The following is a 20468-nucleotide window of genomic DNA, read 5'->3' as shown; positions in this document are numbered from 1 at the left end:
GCACAAGCACATGCACACATCCATGTCACATGAGTAGATGAATCAACATAAAAATTCAGTCAACTGTAATAATGTAAATAAATGACCCTAATTAATGGAATGACAAATAATGTAAATGAGACCCCAGGTGTACCTGCAGTCTATGCTTGTGGGGTCCTAGGCTGCTAAAGATAATGAGACCCCAGGTGTACCTGCAGCCTATGCTTGTGGGGTCCTAGGCTGCTAAAGAGGTTGCTAGGTACATTGCTCAGAGAAGAGTGCAAAGTCCAAACCAAGTGGAGTCCTAGTTAGCTAAATGTTCCCTATGCTTGCTTGCCTCATTACTTTGATACTTGTGTGCTGAAGATAATAATAGGAAATATTAAAAGCCATTCATTTCTACAAGCCATGATGTTTCTGAGCATAAAGAGCATAAAACTTGGTGTGTAGTATAAAAGCATTACAATTGAACACGGCAGAGTATCAAGTCTGTGTAGAGTCGTTTCGGGCAGTGTTTGTTGATGTCGCGTGGCATGTGTGCATGTTTTGTGTTCAGAACAAAGGCTGCATTGAAGTGGCTTCATGAAGCAGCATGAATGAGCACTGCCAGTGTACCTTGGACACAGTTTGTGTTTGGTGTCTGCGTACTCAGAAACCTTTTATTTTTGCCAGTTTTCTTTTTCCTTGTGACCTTTGCCTTTTGTCATGTGGATCCATATATAATTACAATTGAAAGTTGAGGAAGCTGGGGCTTAGTATGTGCTCCCTTTTTAGGAATCTTTGCAGATATTAGTGCACAGCGGAAGCAGCACACACACATACACACAGTGGCAGAGTCCATTCTAGTGCTCAGCAGAAGCCATTCCCCCACCCCCACCTCCGCACACACCATGGCAGAGTTTATTGTTCTGTTCCTGCCTGGAACATTAGGTCAGTACAAAATGAAATAAAAAAAGAAAAACAACAACAGTAATATAATGAGACTGGGCAAAAGGAGGAAATTATCAAGGTTGCCACTTAAAATATGAGTTTAATTTCACCGACATAATGATGAATTTAGTCTAAATACTGTGCCAGAATTTTGAGATACTGGCTAAAAGTAGTAGGCAGTACATTTGACTATAAATACATACAGAGATATTAGCATGGTGTTCTTAGAGTTTTTTTTTTTTCTTTTTAAATGTGGATACTCTGCATAATTCAAAAAGATTTAGATGCTATTGGCTTAGAATGCCACTTGAGAAATATGCAGGGAGATGACAGCAGTTCCTGAGGTGAGGCTTACCACATAAGTCACAGTGTTTATGGGTAATGAATTTGCCCTTGTAGTAAGCCGGAAAAACGTATTTGTTTTTCTGCCATGAACAGTTTCCATTCTATGCCGTCTGTGTTTTGAGTTAGTAGATTTACTGATTTACAAGAAAAGCAGGGATCTCCTTTCTGAGATCTTTTCTGAATTACTGAAAAGACGCTTTATGATGCTGACTGTATCTAAGTCTTTCCTCCGCTTTGGTTCCTTCTAGTTGGAGGAGAGCAGATAAGCGCCATCGGACGGGGCATCTGTGTCTTGCTGGGCATTTCCATGGAAGACTCACAGAAGGAAGTGGAACACATGTAAGATCTGGATTTCTAAAGTCATTGCTAAGACGTGGGCTGTGTGCTGGCCTTTCTGGCAGCTCGTGTAATATTTTGTGCTTATAAACTGGGCCTGTGTTGCTTTTAAGCATTGTTTCATGCAGACAAGACAAAACAAGAGCGACGTGCCCAACCTCAGTCCCTGTCAGCAGTGGAATAGGACCCCGGTTTACCTTATGCCCATGTGCCATCACCTCTGCCAACAGTGTTTCTTTCTCATAAATATTGGGTGTCTTTTCTTTAAAATGGGGACATTGTGACTTGAGTACTGTTCAATCGATCATATGAGGATCTGGAACTCAGAGAGGCTCATTTCCTTGCTCCAGGCCGTGGACATGCTCACTCGGTGAAAACCTGACCCTGAATTAGAATCTGGTCGGGCACGCTGGCCTGCTGCTCTTTTCCTGGCAGGCCGTCTTAGTGGAGTGAATCTTCCTCTGCCTCTGCTTCTCCCCGAGTACTTGCTATATTCAGTTCAGATGCTGCCCCTTTGATGCCCACAGCCTCAGTATAGTTATGACATTCAAAGTCAGGCCCAGAACCTAATTCTTCCTAAGATGTTGATGACTAATCAAGGCACTTTGATACCACTTTAGGGATGTTGGTATTGATGGAGCGAGTCCCTTAAGAGCTCAAGTGGAGTAGAGTGGGAAAGTGGGTAATACTTGGGTTCTGGGTCTGAATCTCTTTAGTGCTGTGATGACTAATCCTGATCATGTATTTATTTGGGTTGAGATGTTCATAGGAGATTAGTAAGGCTCACCTCTGGGTATGCATGTGAGGGTCTTTTCCAGAGAGGAGTAAGTAAGGGAAAGGCCTCTTAGTGAGTACAGATAGCAGCGTTCCATAGGCTGGGGTGCAGATGGAAGAAGAGAACATGCCAGCTGGGTTAGGAGCTGCCGTGCACTGCCATGCTCTCCTTGATGTAGGAGACTGAAATGCCCGAAACCATCAGAAACCTTTTCTCCCTATAGGTTTGTTCTGTCAGGCGTTTGGTCGCAGTGATGAGCAAATTGACTGACAGTTTGACTGGGGTCTACTGCTGGTGGTTAAGGGATAGAACTCAGCATGAGACAAGCCTTGCTCTTGAAGCAGAGGTAATGAACAGCACCCTTCACAAAGGACAGCCATGTAATTAGTTACCAGATGACATCGCCTTTGCCTTCAGCATCAAAAGGTGACTCTTAGAATTGGGAATTCGAGCTTTCATACAGGTGGTTCTTTTGTGGCTCTTAAGTTGGACTTACAACCATTACCTGGTCCACTTTCTTGCCAGAGTCGTTGTCCTTTGTCATCTGTAAGTATTAGGAAAACCTCCTTAGGCAAGCCCACTCCAAAAAAGAGAAAAAGCTCTCTATCTGTCATAATATATATGCATGCATGCACACACACATGTATGTTTTATATGTGTATTTTGTGTTGCCAACTACTTCCTGGAATGTAGTTGACATACCCAATGACACTCTACTCGAGAAGATAAGATTTTTCCTTTGCAAAATTTTTTCAGTTGCAAATAGCCTCTTGCTTAGGGGTGGGACTGCTTATTCATTGTCCCTTCTCCGTGCTGAGACTTTGTCGTGTCTGAACCCAGGCAGGCCCTGTGCGTGCTGTCGCAGTCTCTGAGTTCATGTGTGCATCAGTCCTGTTGTGTCTAGAAGACACTGTTTCTTGGAGCTAACTCTTAAAATCTTTCTGCCTGCTCTTCTGTAACCTTGAGGGGAAGGGTTTGCTAAAGACATAGTCCTCACTCTCTGTACATTGTCCAGGTGTGGGTCTGTAAAAAGAATTATGATTTCTAGTTAGCCCATATAAAAGACGCACAATCCAGGTATTTTATTTATGAGCTGTAATCCAAGATTGGGCAGGCTTTGGAGCTATTCTAAGTCACATCCCAGCCATGTGTCCCTTGTTACTTGCTATTTCTCCTGGCCATGTGCTCATGGTCCATCTCCTTTCCTCTTCCCCAGTCTCCTCTCTTCTCCAGCGTCCTTTCTTCTTTCCCGTTCTCTACCTGTGACCCACAGCCAAGTAAGTGAAAACCCACCTATCTGTATCCATTCCCCCAATCACAGGCTTTAGTCTTTTACTGACCAATTAACATGGGAAGCAAGGTTTACACAGCGCCACCACCACCACCACCTCCACCTCCACCAGTAGATGGTGATGGTAATAGATGGTGATGGTCACCTACTCGTGGTGGTAGTGGTGGTGGTGGGGGTGAAAGAGGAGGAGGAGGAGGAGGAGGAGGAGGAGGAGCAGCAGCAGCAGCAGCAGCAGCAGCAGCAGCAGCAGCAACAACAACAACAACAACCAGATCTTGGGAGCCATTATTTAGCATTTAAATACAAGCAGCACCAGACCAAATCCCCTACATATGTCTTTGTGTTAATTCCCAGCTCCTGCAAGAAGGTGATTCTCTGTGATAGTTGAATGATGCACTGACCTATGAATAGAGCAATATGTCAGTAAGTCATTTTATTCCTTTGTTCCTTTAACAGAACAATGTTAGTAGGTTTTCTCCTAGGGCCCATGGCCTCCCTAGGTCTCAGGTTCTTGGCCACTTTAGCAGTGTCAGATATGGGTTCCATCTCAACGACTGGGCCTTGAATTCAATCAGAAGGCGATTGGTTATTCCTATAAAATTAGTGTCACTGTTGTGCCATTGTATGCTGCAGGCTGGTTGCTGTTGTAGGTCACATGGTTGCAGCTGTATGATATTGATTATTGCTTTTCTTCTCCAGTAGAATGCAGAGTACCTTCTATCACAATGAATGCTAGTTAGTAGGGCTGCAGCTTCCAGTAGGGCATCAGCTTGATTTCTCTGTGTTCAATGACATAAATAAATGGTGTCTTCAGCAACAGGGCCTGGGGCTGTGCAGAGCAAACAATAGCCTTGGCAAGACCCTGTGATGCTTGGAGGATCTATGGGACCCCTTGGCCAATATGATGTGAACCATTCTTGGCGCTGGAGATGTTACTTGGTGCCATAAGATGTCTAGTTGGGGGCATTGGTCTCTCCCATTTTATTGTGACTCCATTTAAATTCCTTTCTTCTTCTTTTTTGTTTTTCGAGACAGGGTTTCTCTGTGTAGCCCTGGCTGTCCTGGAACTCACTCTGTAGACCAGGCTGGCCTCAAACTCAGAAATCCCCCTGCCTCTGCCTCCCAAGTGCTGGGATCAAAGGCGTGTGCCACTGCTGCCTGGCTCAAATCCTTTCATATGTGTATGTATTTTAGAAAACTTCTACAGTAGTAGATTTCCTTTTGATTTTTTCTTAAAATATCTTTAATGGGTTTATTATTTTATTTTATGTGTTTTGTGTGTCTGTATGAATGTGTACCATGTGCGTTCCTGGTGCCCACAGAGACCAGAGAGGGCATTATGTTTCCTGGCACTGAGTGGTTGTGATTGACAATCCACATGGCTTTTCTAAAGGCCTTTAGGGATGGGTGTGGTGGTGGTTTACACCTGCAATCCCAGCTGGAGAGGCGGAAGCAGGAGGATTTCTGTGATTTCAAGGCTAGCCTGGTCTGCATATTGAGTTCCAGGGCAGCCAAGCAAGCAAGCAAACAATCCTTTGGTGTTACTTGTCCCTCCCCACATTCCCTCCTCTACCCTTCCCTTCCATCTCCTTCCACATTTTATCTCTGTATAACACAATATTCTACCCCCTCTTCCTTGGAAGATTCTCCTCCTCTTTCATGGTCCCTGACTTCTGTGGATATTCTGATTGTAGCACGAATATCAAAAGCTTAACCACTAACATATAAGAGAAAACAGGAAAGTTTTGACTTTGGGTCTAGGTTTCCCCACTTAGGATGATTTTTTTTTCTAGGTCTATCAGTCTACCTGAAAATTTCATAGTTAACAGCTGAATAATATTCCATTATGTAAATACTTACCGTGTTTTTGTTTTTAGTTCATCAGTTGATGGACATCAAGAGTGATCTCAGTTTTGGTGTACTCATGAGTTGACCAGTGAACGTGGATGAGCGAATATCCCTGTAGTAGGGATAGTCCTCTGGGTGTATGTCCAAGACTGGTATAGCTAGATCTTGAGGTTGGTCTAGTCCCAGTTTCTCGAGGAACTGCCACATTGATTTTCATGTATGTTTCACTGGGGGTTATAAGTCTGTTTACATTGCTTATCTGCTCTTGATTTAACTTTGGTAGATGGTATATAATAAGACATGTGTCTGTTTCTTTTAGGTTTTCTAGTTTGGCAGAATACATTTTTTGAATATATTTTTAAGGTACATGCTTATGAGTCTCCTTGGTGTCTGTTGTAATATCATCCTTTTTATGTCTAATTTTTGAATCTTCTCCCTTTATCTTTTGATTAATTTGGCTTAGTATTTGTCAATATTGTCAATTTTTCTTGAATACCCACCTTTTTGTTTCATTGATTCTTTGACTGTTTCTCTGTCTTTGTCTTTGTTTCCATCTCATTGATTTCAGCCCTATGTTTGATTATTTTATCCTGTCTACTCTTTTTGGATATTTCTTCTTGTTGTTCTAGAGCTTTCAAGTGTGTCTTTAAATTACTTATATGAGATCTCTTCAGATATTTTTATGTAGGCACTTAATGCTGTGAACCACCTTCATTGTGTCCCAAAGGTTTAGGTATGCTGTTTCATTTTAATGCAATTCTAAAAAGTTTTTTTTTTAATATTTTTTATTACATATTTTCCTCAATTACATTTCCAATGCTATCCCAAAAGTCCCCCATCCCCCCCCCTTCCCTACCCACCCATTCTTTTGGCCCTGGCATTCCCCTATATTGGGGCATATAAAGTTTGCAAGTCCAATGGGCCTCTCTTTCCAGTGATGGCCGACTGGCCATCTTTCGATACATATGCAGCTAGAGACAAGAGCTCCGGGGTACTGGTTAGTTCATCATGTTGTTCCAACTATAGGGTTGCAGATCCCTTTAGCTCCTTGGGTACTTTCTCTAGCTTCTCCATTGGGAGCCCTGTGATGCATCCAATAGCTGACTGTGAGCATCCACTTCTGTGTTTGCTAGGCCCCGGCATAGTCTCACAATTCTAAAAAGTTTTAACTTTCCTTCTTGGTTTCTGTCTTGACCCAATTTTCATTCAGTAGTGTGTTGTTCAGTTTCCAAGCATCTGCATACTTCCTGCTGTTTCTCTTGTTGTTATCCAGCTTAATCCATGATGATCAGGGTGTTACTTGAATTTTCTTATGTTTGTTGAGACTTGCTTTGTATCTTAATATGTTGTCAGTTTTGAAGAAGGTTCCATGAGCTGTTAAGAAGAAATCATGGGTGGAATATTTTGTGGCTATCTGCTAAATCCATTTGATTTATGAAATTATTTAGCTCAACATTTCTCTGTTCACTTTTTGTCTGGATGACCTGTCTATTGGCAAGAGTAGACTGTTGAAATCCCACTATCACTGTAGGGTTAGCTGTAGTAGTGTTTCTTTTATGAACTTGAGTGTTGTTGTGTTTGGTGTTGTGTTTAGAATTGTAATATTTTCTTGGTGGGGTTGTCCTTTAATGAGTGTGTAGTGTCCCTCTATGTTTCTTCTGATTAGTTTTTAAGTCTAGTTTTAGATGTATTCCTGCTTGCTTCTTGGGTCTGTTTACTTGAAATGCTTTCTTCTATCCTTTTGTGATTAGGTTATATCTGTTCTTGATGTTGAGGTGTGTTTCTTGTTTGCATCAGAAAGATGAATTCTATTTTCTTTCTTTTTTTAAAAAGATTTATTTATTTATTATTATATGTAAGTACACTGTAGCTGTCTTCAGACACACCAGAAGAGGGCATCAGATCTCATTATGGATGGTTGTGAGCCACCATGTGGTTGCTGGGACTTGAACTCTGGACCTTAGGAAGAGCAGTCGGGTGCTCTTACCCACTGAGCCATCTCACCAGCCCGAATTCTGTTTTCTAGTATATATGCTGTCCAAGTGAGCACGAATCTTTCTTTCTTTCTTCCTTTCTTTCCTTTCCTTTCCTTTCCTTTCCTTTCCTTTCCTTTCCTTTCCTTTCCTTTCCTTTCCTTTCCTTTCCTTTCCCTTTCTTTCTTTCTTTCTTTCTTTCTTTCTTTCTTTCTTTCTTTCTTTCTTTCTTTCTTTCTTATTAGATATTTTCTTTATATACATTTCAAATGCTATCCTGAAAGTTCCCTATACCCTCCCTCCGCCCTGTTCCCCTACCCACCTACTCCCGCTTCTTGGCCCTGGCATTCCCCTGTACTGGGGCATATAAAGTTTGCAATACCAAGGGGCCTCTCTTCCCAGTGATGGCGAACTAGGCCATCTTCTGCTGCATATGCAGCTAGAGATACGAGCTCTGGGGGTACTGGTTAGTTCATATTGTTGTTCCACCTATAGGGTTGCAGACCCCTTCAGCTCCTTGGGTGCTCTCTCTAGCTTCTCCATTGGGGGTCCTGTGTTCCATCTTATAGATGACTGTGAGCATCCACTTCCGTACGAATCGTATTTTCTAATTCAGTCTGTTTGCCTGTGTCTTTTTTATTGGGGGAATTGAGACCCTTGATGTTGAAAGTTATTTTTATTTTTATTTTATTTATTTATTTTTAAAGGTTTATTTATTTATTATATGTAAGTACACTGTAGCTGTCTTCAGACACACCAGAAGAGGGAGTCAGATCTCATTACAGATGGTTGTGAGCCACCATGTGGTTGCTGGAATTTGAACTCTGGACCTTAGGAAGAGCAGTCGGGTGCTCTTACCCACTGAGCCATCTCACCAGCCCGAAAGTTATTTTTAAAGATTTTTTTTTAATTAAAACATAATTCATTTTCTTAAAAAAGTTTTTTATGGTAGTTGGTGTTTTATCTGTATGTATGTCTGTGTGAGAATGTCAGATCCCTTGAGAATGGAGTTACAGGCAGGTGTGAGCTGCCATGTAGGTGCTGGGGAATTGAACCCATGACCTCTGAATGAGCAGCTAGTGCTCTTAAGTACTGAACCATCTCTCTTGCCTCAATGTTGAGAATGCATTAATGAACATTGCTTATCAGTTCCTGTTAATTTTACTATGGTGGTGTGGGGTCCCTCTCCTTTGATGTACTATTCTGGGATTATTATATTTTGTGACCTCTTGGTTGTATTTATATTTCTCTTTAGACTGAAGTTTTTTTTGTAGTACCTTCTGCAGAGCTGAAATCGATGGGTAGAAATTGCTTAAATTTGTTTTTATCCTGAAGTGTTTTTCTTGCTCCTTTGATTGTGAGTGATAGTTTTTCTGGGTATAGTAGTCTGGGCTGGCATCTGTAGTCTCTTAGAGCTTATAAAATATCTGTCCAGGACCTTCTGGCTGTTAGAGTTTGCATTGAAAGTCAGGTATTATTCTAATAAACCTGCCTTTATATGTGACTTTTCCCCCCTTGCAGTTTTCAATATCATTTCTTTGTTCTGTACATTTAGTGTTTTGTTTAATATGTGTCATGGGGAGTTTCTTTTCTGTTTCTGTCTGTTTGGTTTTCTGTACATTTTTTGCACCCGGATAGACACCTCTTTCTTTAAATGGGGAAATTTTCTTCTATGACTAAAAAAAAAAATCTTTTCTATGATTTTGACCTGTGTTTCTTTTCTTTCCTCTATAAATAGGTATAACATTAATGCCTCAGATTTCCTGGATGATTTTTGCCTGGATTATTTTAATATTGAACATTTTCTTTGTCTGAACTATCCATATCTTCTATCTTGTCTTCAAGACTTGAAATTCCTTCTTCTATGTCTTTTAATCTGCTGGTGAGGCTTACCCCGAGGCTTTTGTTTGACATTCTGAATATTTCCTTTCAAGGTTTATTTTAATTTGTGTTTTCTTTAGTGATTTAATTTCTGTTATGTCTTGATTTTTTTTCATTATTCCATCCAACTGTTTCTTTAGAACTGCAAAGTCTTCATTAAGGCATTTATTCATAGCCTCCTTAAGGTCTCTGAACATAGTCAAAATTGCTATTTTGAGGCCCTTGTCTTATGCCTCAGCTAAATTATTTTTACTTACAGCCTATTATAACAGGATGCTGGGTTTTGGAAGAAGCATAATGACCTGGTTATTAATATTTGTGTCTTGGGATCAATACATCCAGAGTTGACATTTGAAGTGTTACAGTTATGAACTGCCTGATGTGGGTGCTTGGAACTAAACTCAGATTTTCTGGAAGAATAGCAAATACTCTTAATTGCTGGGCCATCTCTCCAGCCCCTTAATTATATTTTTACTTGGCTTATAAAGTAATAGGCTTCCATAAGGCTTTTTCAGATATATTTAGTTTTTGTTAATCATCTTCCCATTCTCCTTCTCCCCTACCCCCTTCACCTAACCTTTAACCTATACTATTTTCATCCTTTTCTTTCACATCAAATGTGTTCTATTCCTTGCCCCATTAAGATCTTTTCCCTATCGCCTCTCATGGGCCATTTTTAGCTTCCTGACCTCTATAGACATGATGGAATTTTATTCAGCTATTAAGAAAAAATGCAGAAAATGGATGCAGCTGGAAAATAGTATACTAAGTGAGATAACCTAGGTCCAGAGATGCAAATGTTGAATGTTGTCTCTTAATATAAGAATGCTAGTTTCAAGTTTGTAGATTTGTATTTTAACTTTGGGTTGTCTGAAGGTGGCTGTGGAATATGTATTTCTAGCAGTATTCTTTTTGCTCAGGACTTGCTTTGGTTATCTGGGAATTTTGTTTTTTGTTTTCTTTGCTTTTAAAATAAAATGAATTTTATTTTATTTCTACTTCAGTGAAAAATGTCACTGCAGTTTTGATTGATATTATATTGACTCTGTAGATTGTTTTTGATATGATGGCCATTTTTACAATATCACTTCTACTAACTCATGAACCTAGGAGATCTTTTCATATTCTACCATCCTCATGAATTCTTTCTTAAGTGTTTTAAGTTTCATCATGGAGGTGTTCCCTATGCTTGGTATTTAGTCAGTGTTCTATTGCTGAGAAAAGATGCCATGACCTATCTATCTATCTACCTATCTATCTATCTGTCTATCTATCTATCTATCTATCTATCTATCTATCTATCTATCTATCTTTAAAGCTATTATGAATGAGATTGTTTTGCTGATTTCTGTTTTGGTATGCTTGTAAAGGAAGGCCACTGATTTTCATATGCTATTTTTGTATCTTGTCACTTTGTTGAAAGTATTAATTCTAAATGTTTTCTGCTGAAATATTTAAGGTCTATTATGTACAGAATCATATCATCTGCAAGTAGATTCTATGACATTGTTCTTTTCTACTTGTAAGCCTTTTATTTCCTTCTCTTGTCTTACTGCTCTAGACAAGCCTTCCACTACTGTGTTAAATACGAGTGGAGACAGAGATGGTTGACACCTTTGTCGTCTTCATGGTTTCAGTGGAAAGTTTTTCCTCACTTAATATAGTGCTGACTGTAGCCTTTAGGTTGAGGTATGGTTCTTCTGAGTTACTTCAGGATTTTTCTTTTTTTCTTTTTTCTTTTTGGGACAGTGTTTCTCAGCAGCTCAGGCTGTCCTGGAACTTATTCTGTAGACAAGGCTGGCCTCAAACTCAGAGATTCCCCTGTATCTGCCTCTCAAGTGCTGGGATTAAAGGCGTCCCACATCACCTGGCTTTTTTTTTTTTCTGTAATTTTTATTGATTTCTTTATGAGTTTCACATCATGCACCCCAATCCCACTCACCTCCCTGACCCTTTGTATCTGCCCTCTGCCAGGCAACCTCCCCGCCAAAAACCAACCAACCCACCCACCAACCAACCAACCAAAAATGAACAAAACAAAACAAAAAGCATCATGTGGAAGCTGTAGTATGTCACAGTGTGTTCCACAGTATACCCCTTTCCATACATATCTCTATTTGCAAATGTTCATTGCAGTAAGTCATTGCTCTGGTTCGAGGTCCCTGGCTTCTGCTACACCATTAATACTGGATCCTCACCAGGACTCCTCTTGGATACCCTGTTGTTGCCCTATGTCATGAAGATCTCACAGCTCTAGATTGGTAGGACCAGCCCCTTCACATACTTTAGCAGCTCATAGATGAGGTAGATGTTGGGGTGGGCCAAATCAAAACCCTGAACCTGGTCCTGGGTGATAGCTGAGTTGTTTAGTCTGCCAGCTCTTCTGCATTCCCATCCCCAGGGCCAGCTCTTCAGCACTGTTCCAGCTAACTCACCCAATACTGCAGCTGGCAAGGGTCAGGGCCAGCTGTCCTGTAGTCATGCCTTTCGGGCTCAGGTGAAGTTCAGGTTCTGCTCTCTGGAGCACTGCAGCCAGTGAGAGTCAGGTTCAGCTATCCTGTTCTCATGACCCCAGGGCTCTTCCACCATCCGCAGGTGGCAAGGGGCAAGGACATCTCTCCCATGCCCAGGCCATCTCATGGCAATGAGTCAAAAGTCTTTTTTATTTTTATTTTTTTGGTTTTTTTGAGACAGGGTTTCTCTGTGTAGCCCTGGCTGTCCTGGAACTCACTCTGTAGACCAGGCTGGCCTCCAACTCAGAAATCCTCCTGCCTCTGCCTCCCAAGTGCTGGGATTAAAGGTGTGCACCACTACTGCCCGGCTGAGTAATCTTTTTGATATATTTTTGAATTTGTTTGCAAATATTTTGTTGAGAATTTTTGAATCTATGTTCACCAGAGAGATTGGTCTGTGATATTCTTTTTATGTAATATTCCTTTATGTTTTTATATAATATTTTTTATTTGACTTTGGTATCAGGTTAATACTAGCTTCATAGAAGGAGTTTGGTGATTATATTAGTTTTCTGTGACATGATAAAATATCACGACCGAAAGTAACTTAATATTGCCCGTGCTTTTGTGTCCCCCTGGTAAGAACACGCTCAGGGCAACCGGAATCTTCTGCAGTACAAACTTTATTGCTTACCCCATCAGGAGCCAGTGGAGAAGGGAGCCAGAGAGAGAGCCAGAGAGAGAGATGGCGGAGCCCCCTCCCTTTTATGGAGGACTGTCCTCCGCCTCGGACGTGTCACTCCCTGATTGGCTGCAGCCCATCAGCCAGAGTTGTCGTCACGGGAAAGGCAGAGCACATGGCGTGGAAAGCTACCCCGGCACATGCGCAGCTTGCTTGTTTACTACTTAGAACACGGGTGTCAGTGCTATCAGCGCCATCTTGTAATGGCGAGTGTGAAGGCGGCTCCTTACATCTCCCCCTTTTCTTTTATTTAAGAGCAATAGGCCACCCATTTTAATGAGAGTGGAGATAGAGGTCAAATCCCCAGTGTGCAGGTAAAGGAGCCGTACACAAAACCTCCTCCCAGGCTCATCACCCAAAGGGGTCTTGGTCCGCTCCCGTGTCGTTTTTCCTGGGGGAAGGATACTTGGACACTCAACCTTCTTGAAAGATGACATGTCTCCCTAGAATAGGCTCATAAATGCCACAGAGCCCTTCTACTGCAGTGCTTAGCCATGCAACTCTCTCGGGCTGCTGAAGCACACTCACTCTATCCCGTGCAATGAGACTAGCCTCGTGGGGTGCAAGAGCTGAGTGGCCAGCGACCTATTGCTTAAGCATAGATAACCATATATCAGGGGAAGCACCATGTTCTAGTGCTGCAAGCGCCTGGGAAATAATCACCATGTCTCTCCTAGTTTGGGCCTTAAGCTTACAGACCAATCAGAAAAGCAACACTAATCCACAGCAAAGAACAGCTCCAAATAATTCCACCCCCACCCATTCTTTAAAGAAGGAAAATGTTGAAAAGATAGTCCTTAGGTCAGGGACAGGTCCAAGTGCGTGGGGCAAGTCTCAATTTTTGAAGGGTCTGTTCAAATTTAGCCGTCCAATTCTGTATCTCCCAACGCTGCTCTCCCTTTGTTGTTATCGCACTGGACATCACCAAGACGAGGGACATCAGTATTCCCTTGGTCAGTCTGGATTTTTCGGGTGAGTCTCTCTGGTATCCAAAATGGGTTGTCTTCATTCTGTGGAAAAACACAAACAGCTCCCCTGGATCTTATCAAAATAGGATCCGGGCCTTTCCATTTGTTATTTAAAACATCTTTCCATTTAACCATCTCTTTGGGCCTATCTGGCTCTGAACAATGTCGTTCAGCCGCGGTATGGCCATGAGAATCAAGATTTAAAAAATTGAGTGTAAAGAGTGCTGTAGACACAGACACTCTTGGTACTCGGGGTAGAGCCTCCTCGACTCCCCCTTTCTGTTTTATTAGATAGGATTTGAGGGTGCGGTGCGCCCGCTCAATAATACCCTGTCCTTGGGGGTTGTATGGAAGTCCAGTCAGGTGGGTTACGTCCATCTGACGGCAGAACTGTTGGAATTTTTGAGATGTATAAGCTGGTCCATTATCAGTCTTAAGGAGTTTGGGTTTTCCCCAAGCACTCCATGCCTCAAGACAATGTTGAATCACATGTGAGGCCTTTTCTCCGGTTAAAGGAGAGGCAAACATGATGCCAGAGCATGTGTCAATGGACACATGGAGATATTGAAGTTTTCCAAAGGAAGAAACATGTGTAACATCCATTTGCCAGACCTGTAGAGGTCGAATACCGCGTGGGTTAATTCCCACATGAGGAACTGGCAAGAACTCACAGCAGCTTTGACATTGAGTAACAATGTCACGGGCTTCTTTTCTCGTCAAGGAGAAACGGCGGCGTAATGTTTCAGCCGTCACATGAAAATTGTTATGAAAATTTCTTGCAGCCTCTATCGGGGATGTTAGGGCAGCAGCCACCACTTTAGTGGCTTTATCTGCCAAATCATTCCCCAGAGCCATGGGGCCAGGTAGGCCTGAATGGGCTCTAACATGAGTAATATAAACAGGAAATCTTCTAGATAACAAAACTAATTGTATCTGCTGAAAAATATTGGCAACTTTACTGGAAGGCTTAATCACTCCAGCCATTTCTAAAAAATTAAGGGGTTCTAAAAAGGTTTTTTAAACTTCTAAAACCACTAAACATTTTACCATTTGAGGTGAATTTTCATTATATTGTTTGGATACTACTTCACCATTAGCCACATAGACACCTATGCCAGTTTTTGATCCATCAGTATATACCACAACCCCATTTTTAAGTGGGTTTCTTACTGTTATTTGTGGAAACACAACAGATTGATTTTGGGCGAACTGTAAAATTGGATGTTTTGGATAATGGTTATCTATTTGTCCTGAAAAGGAGGTAACTAAAACTGCCCAATCATTGGATGTGGCTGCCAAGGTTTGAACCTGTCAAAAGTCCAATCTCTCTGCTCTGGAGTCAAAGCAGCAGCGTTTGCTCGGGCCTGCGTTTGTGCAGCCTCTTGCCATAGAGCTCTCCATTCCATATATTTGCCCGCATTGGGGAGAGCGGCTTTTGCAATCATTTGCCAGTCGGCAGGAGTTAGTGCCATGCCGGCAAGCCTGTCTAACTGCACCAAAGTAAAATTAGCATTGGCTCCATATTTACGGACCAATTCAGCAAGCTCTTTCATCTGAGCGTGAACACGCCCACCCTCGGCTCCTTCAAAGACCGGAAATGCCTGTTGCATCTTCCTTTGTTTCTCTCTTGGAATGAACGAGTCTGTGCACTGCCTCTCTGCACAGGGCTGACGCAGAGAAGAAGGAATGAGGATGAGGGAGAGAAGAGGCAGAGATCAGAGGGAAGAGAGTACATGAGGTGAGGGTGGAAAGTATAGAAGACACTGCTGTGCAGTAAACAGGGTGGAGAAACATGCACATGACCCTAAAATCTGACCGAGCAACATATTGAGACAAGCAAAGCATCATGAGCTGTAAATGCAAGAGCAGAGACCAAATTCTAGAAAGTAAGGACTAAAAGATGCTGGTAGGGTGAGCTGCTAGCATAGCTGGCTGAGCTGGAAGGTGAGATTCTCAGATCTCTCTGGCTATACAGCAGGCTGTACTGTGTCAGGGAGGGCTAAAGTGGAGCACTGTTTGTAGTTTCTGTGTTCTGTGTGGTTATGGGGTGCATGTGTGTGTGAGAGTATGCATGGACGCCTGTGTTTATACCTCCTTTCCTGGGCCACACACTCCATCTTAACCTTTTCTAAGACTGAAGGTCCAGTGTGTGTGAGGACCAGCACTTCTCTTGCAGTTTCTACTGGTTTCTTAAGGCTTTGGTGGCTGTAATCTAAAGTTCACTGACGACCACTATGAATTAGATGACTGTCAAAAAAGAATCACAGAGCAGCTCTTTTAAGTAGGGCTGTAACGACCAAGAAGGTAAGAAAGTGAGGCATAGCTCACTGACGTGCCTGTGTCGTAGCTTCTGTCAGTGCTGGAGCTGTCTGTGTGTCTGTCTGCCTTTGGAAATATGCGTGTGTCGGGTGGGGACCTTGTGATTCTTCAGGTAGCTCTTACTTCACTCTCTCCCCACAGGGTTCGAAAGATTTTAAATCTGCGTGTGTTTGAGGATGAGAGTGGGAAGCACTGGTCCAAGAGCGTGATGGATAAGGAGTACGAGGTGCTGTGTGTCAGCCAGTTCACCCTCCAGTGCGTCCTCAAGGGGAACAAGCCTGACTTCCACCTGGCCATGCCCACAGAGCAGGCGGAGAGCTTCTACAACAGCTTCCTGGAGCAGCTTCGCAAGAGCTACAGACCAGAGCTTATCAGAGGTAGGTGGGGCTCAGGTGGCTCAGTGGCAGGATACCTAATAAACTGTGTGAGGCCCAGGGCTCACACTGGGAAAGGACAAGAGAAAGCAAGGTCCAGGGTTCAGTGCTCAAGTACCGAAACAGTACCCGCCTCCAAATAAAAGAGACAAGCGAGGTTACTTATCCAGTACTGAAACAGTACCCGCCTCCAAATAAAAGAGACAAGCGAGGTTACTTATCCAGTACCGAAACAGTATCCGCCTCCAAATAAAAGAGACAAGTGAGGTTACTTATCAGAACGTTTTCAAAGGTGTGTTTTACAGTTATGTGTGTGTGTGTGTCTGTCTGTGGAGGTATGTGCATGTGTGCACACTTGTGCACACAGGTCAGAAGTGCATCAGATCAGGCCAGGCGTGCTGGTGCACGCCTTTAATCCCAGCACTTGGGAGGCAGAGGCAGGTGGACTTCTGAGTTCGAGGCCAGCCTGGTCTACAAAATGAGTGCCAGGACAGCCAGGGCTACACAGAGAAACCCTGTCTCGAAAAACCAAAAAACCAAAAAACCAAAAAACCAAAAAAAAAAAAAAAAGTGCATCCGATCCCTTGAAGCAGGAGTTATAGGAGGTTGTGAGTTGCCTAACATGGATGCTGGGAACTGAATTGCAGTTCTTTGCAAGAGCAGCAAGAGCTCTTAAGCACTGAGGTATTTCTCTAGTCCTGTAGATATATATTTTTATTTGGTTTAATATATGTAGGACATTATAATATTAGGAAGGTATTCAGTACAAAAAGTTTTGAGATAGTATCTACCTATTCTATCTACACACATACACATACATATGTATACATGCATATATATGTGTGAGTATATATATATATATATATATATATATATATATGCACTTTAAAAAAATCTGTGTGTTTTGAAGACATGAGTGGGAAATACTGGTCCAAGAGCATAACAGATAAGCAGTACATGATGGATAAGGTGCTGTGTGAGCCAGTTCACCCTCAAACATATATATATGTTTTCCATGTGTGTGTGTGCTCATGCACATGTGTGTAAAAGGCTTTTTTTGGTTTGTTTGTTATAGCAGAATCCAGAGGCTGGAGCGATAGCTCAGTGGGTGGGGATGCCTGCCTGTCATGAGAGCAGGAGGATCTGAGCTTTGGCTTCAGCACCCACATAAAAAAGGTGAATATGGTCATGATATGGTCAGTTTAGGGGCCTTGATCAGGTTCATTTTCTCTGCTAGTAAAAGAACTAAAAGGGGCTGGAGAAATGGCTCAGCAGTTAAGAGCACTGACTGCTCTTCCAAAGGTCCTGAGTTCAAATCCCAGCAACCCCATAGTGGCTCACAACCATCTGTAATGAGATCTGACGCTCTCTTCTGGTGTGTCTGAAGACAGCTACAGTGTACTTAGATATAATAATAAATAAAATCTTTGGGCCAGAGGGAGTGGGACCTGAATTCAATTCCCAGCAGCCACATGATAGCCCACAACCATCTACAGCTACAGTATACTCATATACATAAAAGAAAATAAAGAAATCTTAAAAAAAAAAAAAAAAAAGAACTAAAAGGCAGGAAAATCTGAAGTGCAACAGAGAGTAGCAGAGAGACCTTAAACACTGCAAACAGAATCAGCAGTTGAAGGAAGGTGTTTCTGGGGGCGGGGAGAGGCGGTGAGGAAACACACACATTCAGCAGTCACACAGAGAAGAAGACCCTTCGGGAAGCCAGAACATCTGGGTAATGATGGTATCAAAGCCCCGGAGGAGTCTCTTCTCCTAATTTAGGGTTGGTCAGTTGAAGAAAGCTAGGACAGTTGATTGGCCCAGAACTGTTGCGTGTCATGTCCTGAGTGGGCCTTGAACTTGTCCCGTCCATCAGTAAGGACTGTTCCTGGTAGTCAGAAGCCTTTAAGCCTTTGTTTTAATTGGCCAGGCTTTTGTCTCAGATCCAAGGGTGAGGAAGAAGCTGGCCATCTTCTCCTGAGTGCTGAACCCTCTCTCCAGCCCTAGACCTTTATTTCTTTATTAATATGTCTGTGGATGTGTTTCTTTTAATTATCTCCCTTATAAAATGTGTCTGTTTGGCATGAGGAAGCATAGGTGGCATTTTTCTGCTGTGAATTAAATAGTAGCCTTTGCTTGGGTTCTGATAGAGGAACATAGTTCTGTCTCCTCTGGAAATGGCCTCATTTAGAACTCTGTTCATGAGTCCGCTCCTGGATGTATCTCTTGGGACCTCTGATCTAGCTTTGCTGTAAACATACTTCCTCATAGAATGAGTGATTAAGTCAGGTCCTCTGAGCAATTGCTTCTTTGAAGACCCAAGGACTGAGAACTGTCAGCATTATTGTCTCTGCTGCTAGATGTTCATGGAGTCATTCCATTTCTGAGAAATCTCTGATGTATTTCAGGGGTCACGCTCAGTGGGGGAGCATGAGCATTGACTCTACCTATGAGATGCTTGGCTGAATGCAACACAGCTTTCATCCGAGTGCTTCACATAGTATTAGATGCTTTTAGTTTTGAAGTGGTATGCATTTTATCCAGAACATTATATGACGGGCCTGAAGTATACTGTAAACAATATCATTTTATAATGGGTCAGAATTTAAACTCAGGGGATATGATCCCTCTAATTACTTTAATAAAACATGACATGAATTTTTAACCAAAAATTACAGCGTTTTAACTGAAGTCTATTTCTGCAACTTTTGGACTTTTGTGAACAGAGCTGCACTCTCTTCTGGCCTCAGTTCTTTTCCAGCCTTCGGGGAAACAGAGTGCATGCGCTGTGTTTTCCGTGTTTACCGCCTTTGATTATTTTTGAGAATTTGACTTCCAGCTCATGGGAAGCCTTTGAGCTGAAGAGATGTGGGGATGCACACAAAGTGCTAAATGTTTGTGTTAGCGTTTCTCGGGGCCACTGCAGCAACTCTAAAATGGGAAGTAGTTCAACTAGTTTTAACATTTCTTTAGCTTCTCCTTCCATGGTTGAATATTAATTTTACCTTTATAATTAGCTCCTCCACATTCCGAATAAGCATCCATTGAATCCTATACATTTTCTTGACAGTTGGTAGCCCTTGCCACTCAGACCGGCCATAGTTCATGTGCTAGGCAGTGAAGTCTGTTGTCTCACTTCCCATTGTTTCTGACTTGTTGGTGATGTGACCTCAAGCTCTTTCCCTGCATCTACATAGAACAGGGCACCCCACCCCCTACTGGCAAGCTAGTTACGCTGTCCCTACTTTATTATTGTCAGTACATAGCATGCCAAAATACATCTCTTATTAGGGGCTTTCGATCTTCTAGAGCCCTGTGTGGAATAAGTGCTTCCCATTAATAATTTGCTTGTATTTCCACAATGACCTTATCAGGCAAGGCATTACCTTCATTTTCCAGATGAGGAAGCTGAGGTGTATCAGGGTAACCCATGAATGACAGAGTCTGGGATCAGGTGAGTCTCCATCCCTAGAGGCTGATGTCACCGATGTGATCAGTTCACTGTGAAATGCATACCTAGCCTTCCTGGCCCCGTCTCCTATCCTACCCTTCTGCCTTCATCAGGTCTATGGGGACCTTCCTGCCCTCTGTGCTGTGCTCAGGGAATTCAGTGAGGGGTTTTGAACCCCATGAAGGTTTTGTAAGAGAGTAATATGCCTGGTTTGTCTTTAACTGACAGCGATGTTTACCCAGGGCTTTAAGTTATTATGCTGCTTCCACTCAGGTAGCTGTGGTGATTTCTCCATCAGTGAGGTGCCGCCCAGCGGGCCTGCTACTGGGCTGGCTGCAGAGCACAGCAGGAAGGAGACTGCCCTTGTCTGAAGCAGCTTACAGACTGTGTGGAAGAGAGATGCTGAGTGAGTGGGGCTAGTCCTCACCATGGTACCTGTTCTAGAAGCCTCGTGTTCTGCAGAGCTGCTGAAACTCCCAGTGCTTGTGGGAAAATGGGGTAAGAAGCAACCCCCGAGGACCCATGACTCTTCTGGCACACAGGGGTTACTTCCTTGTCATTTTCATAAAATACACTGGGAACTTCTGTTGGAACTGAGGGCTTTCTCCTTTCTGTTGCAGATGCTATTTTGTTCTTGTCGTGTTGCCCTCCTTGTCTAAGAAATTCACCTGCTCTGATGTAGCTGGCGTGGTAAACATGTGTGTGTGTGTATTTATGTATGTACTTATTTATAGCTATGGTTTTGCAGTGTAGCCTAGGCTGGCCTTGAACTTATGAGCTTACTGTCTCAGACTCCCTTTCCC

At 42.6% G+C, this 20468-nt stretch overlaps 1 protein-coding gene across 2 annotated transcripts in view; it reads left to right on the top strand.

The window, feature by feature from the left end:
* The window catches only part of Dtd1 (D-aminoacyl-tRNA deacylase 1), a 174871-nt gene that overhangs the window by 2394 nt on the left and 152009 nt on the right, over positions 1-20468 (top strand). For both annotated transcript variants that reach the window (XM_021152900.2, XM_029474345.2), the window contains exons 2-3: positions 1503-1593; positions 15982-16217. In XM_021152900.2, coding sequence (XP_021008559.1) covers positions 1503-1593; positions 15982-16217 — 327 coding nt within the window. The remainder of the gene's footprint in view (positions 1-1502; positions 1594-15981; positions 16218-20468) is intronic.

This window comes from Mus caroli, unplaced genomic scaffold, assembly GCF_978045245.1.
Source record: "Mus caroli unplaced genomic scaffold, Mus_caroli_1 scaffold_2, whole genome shotgun sequence".
In the NCBI taxonomy this organism is placed as follows: domain Eukaryota; kingdom Metazoa; phylum Chordata; class Mammalia; order Rodentia; family Muridae; genus Mus; species Mus caroli.
The sequence above is the reverse complement of the archived record's forward strand: the minus strand, read 5'-3'. Positions and strand labels throughout refer to the sequence as shown.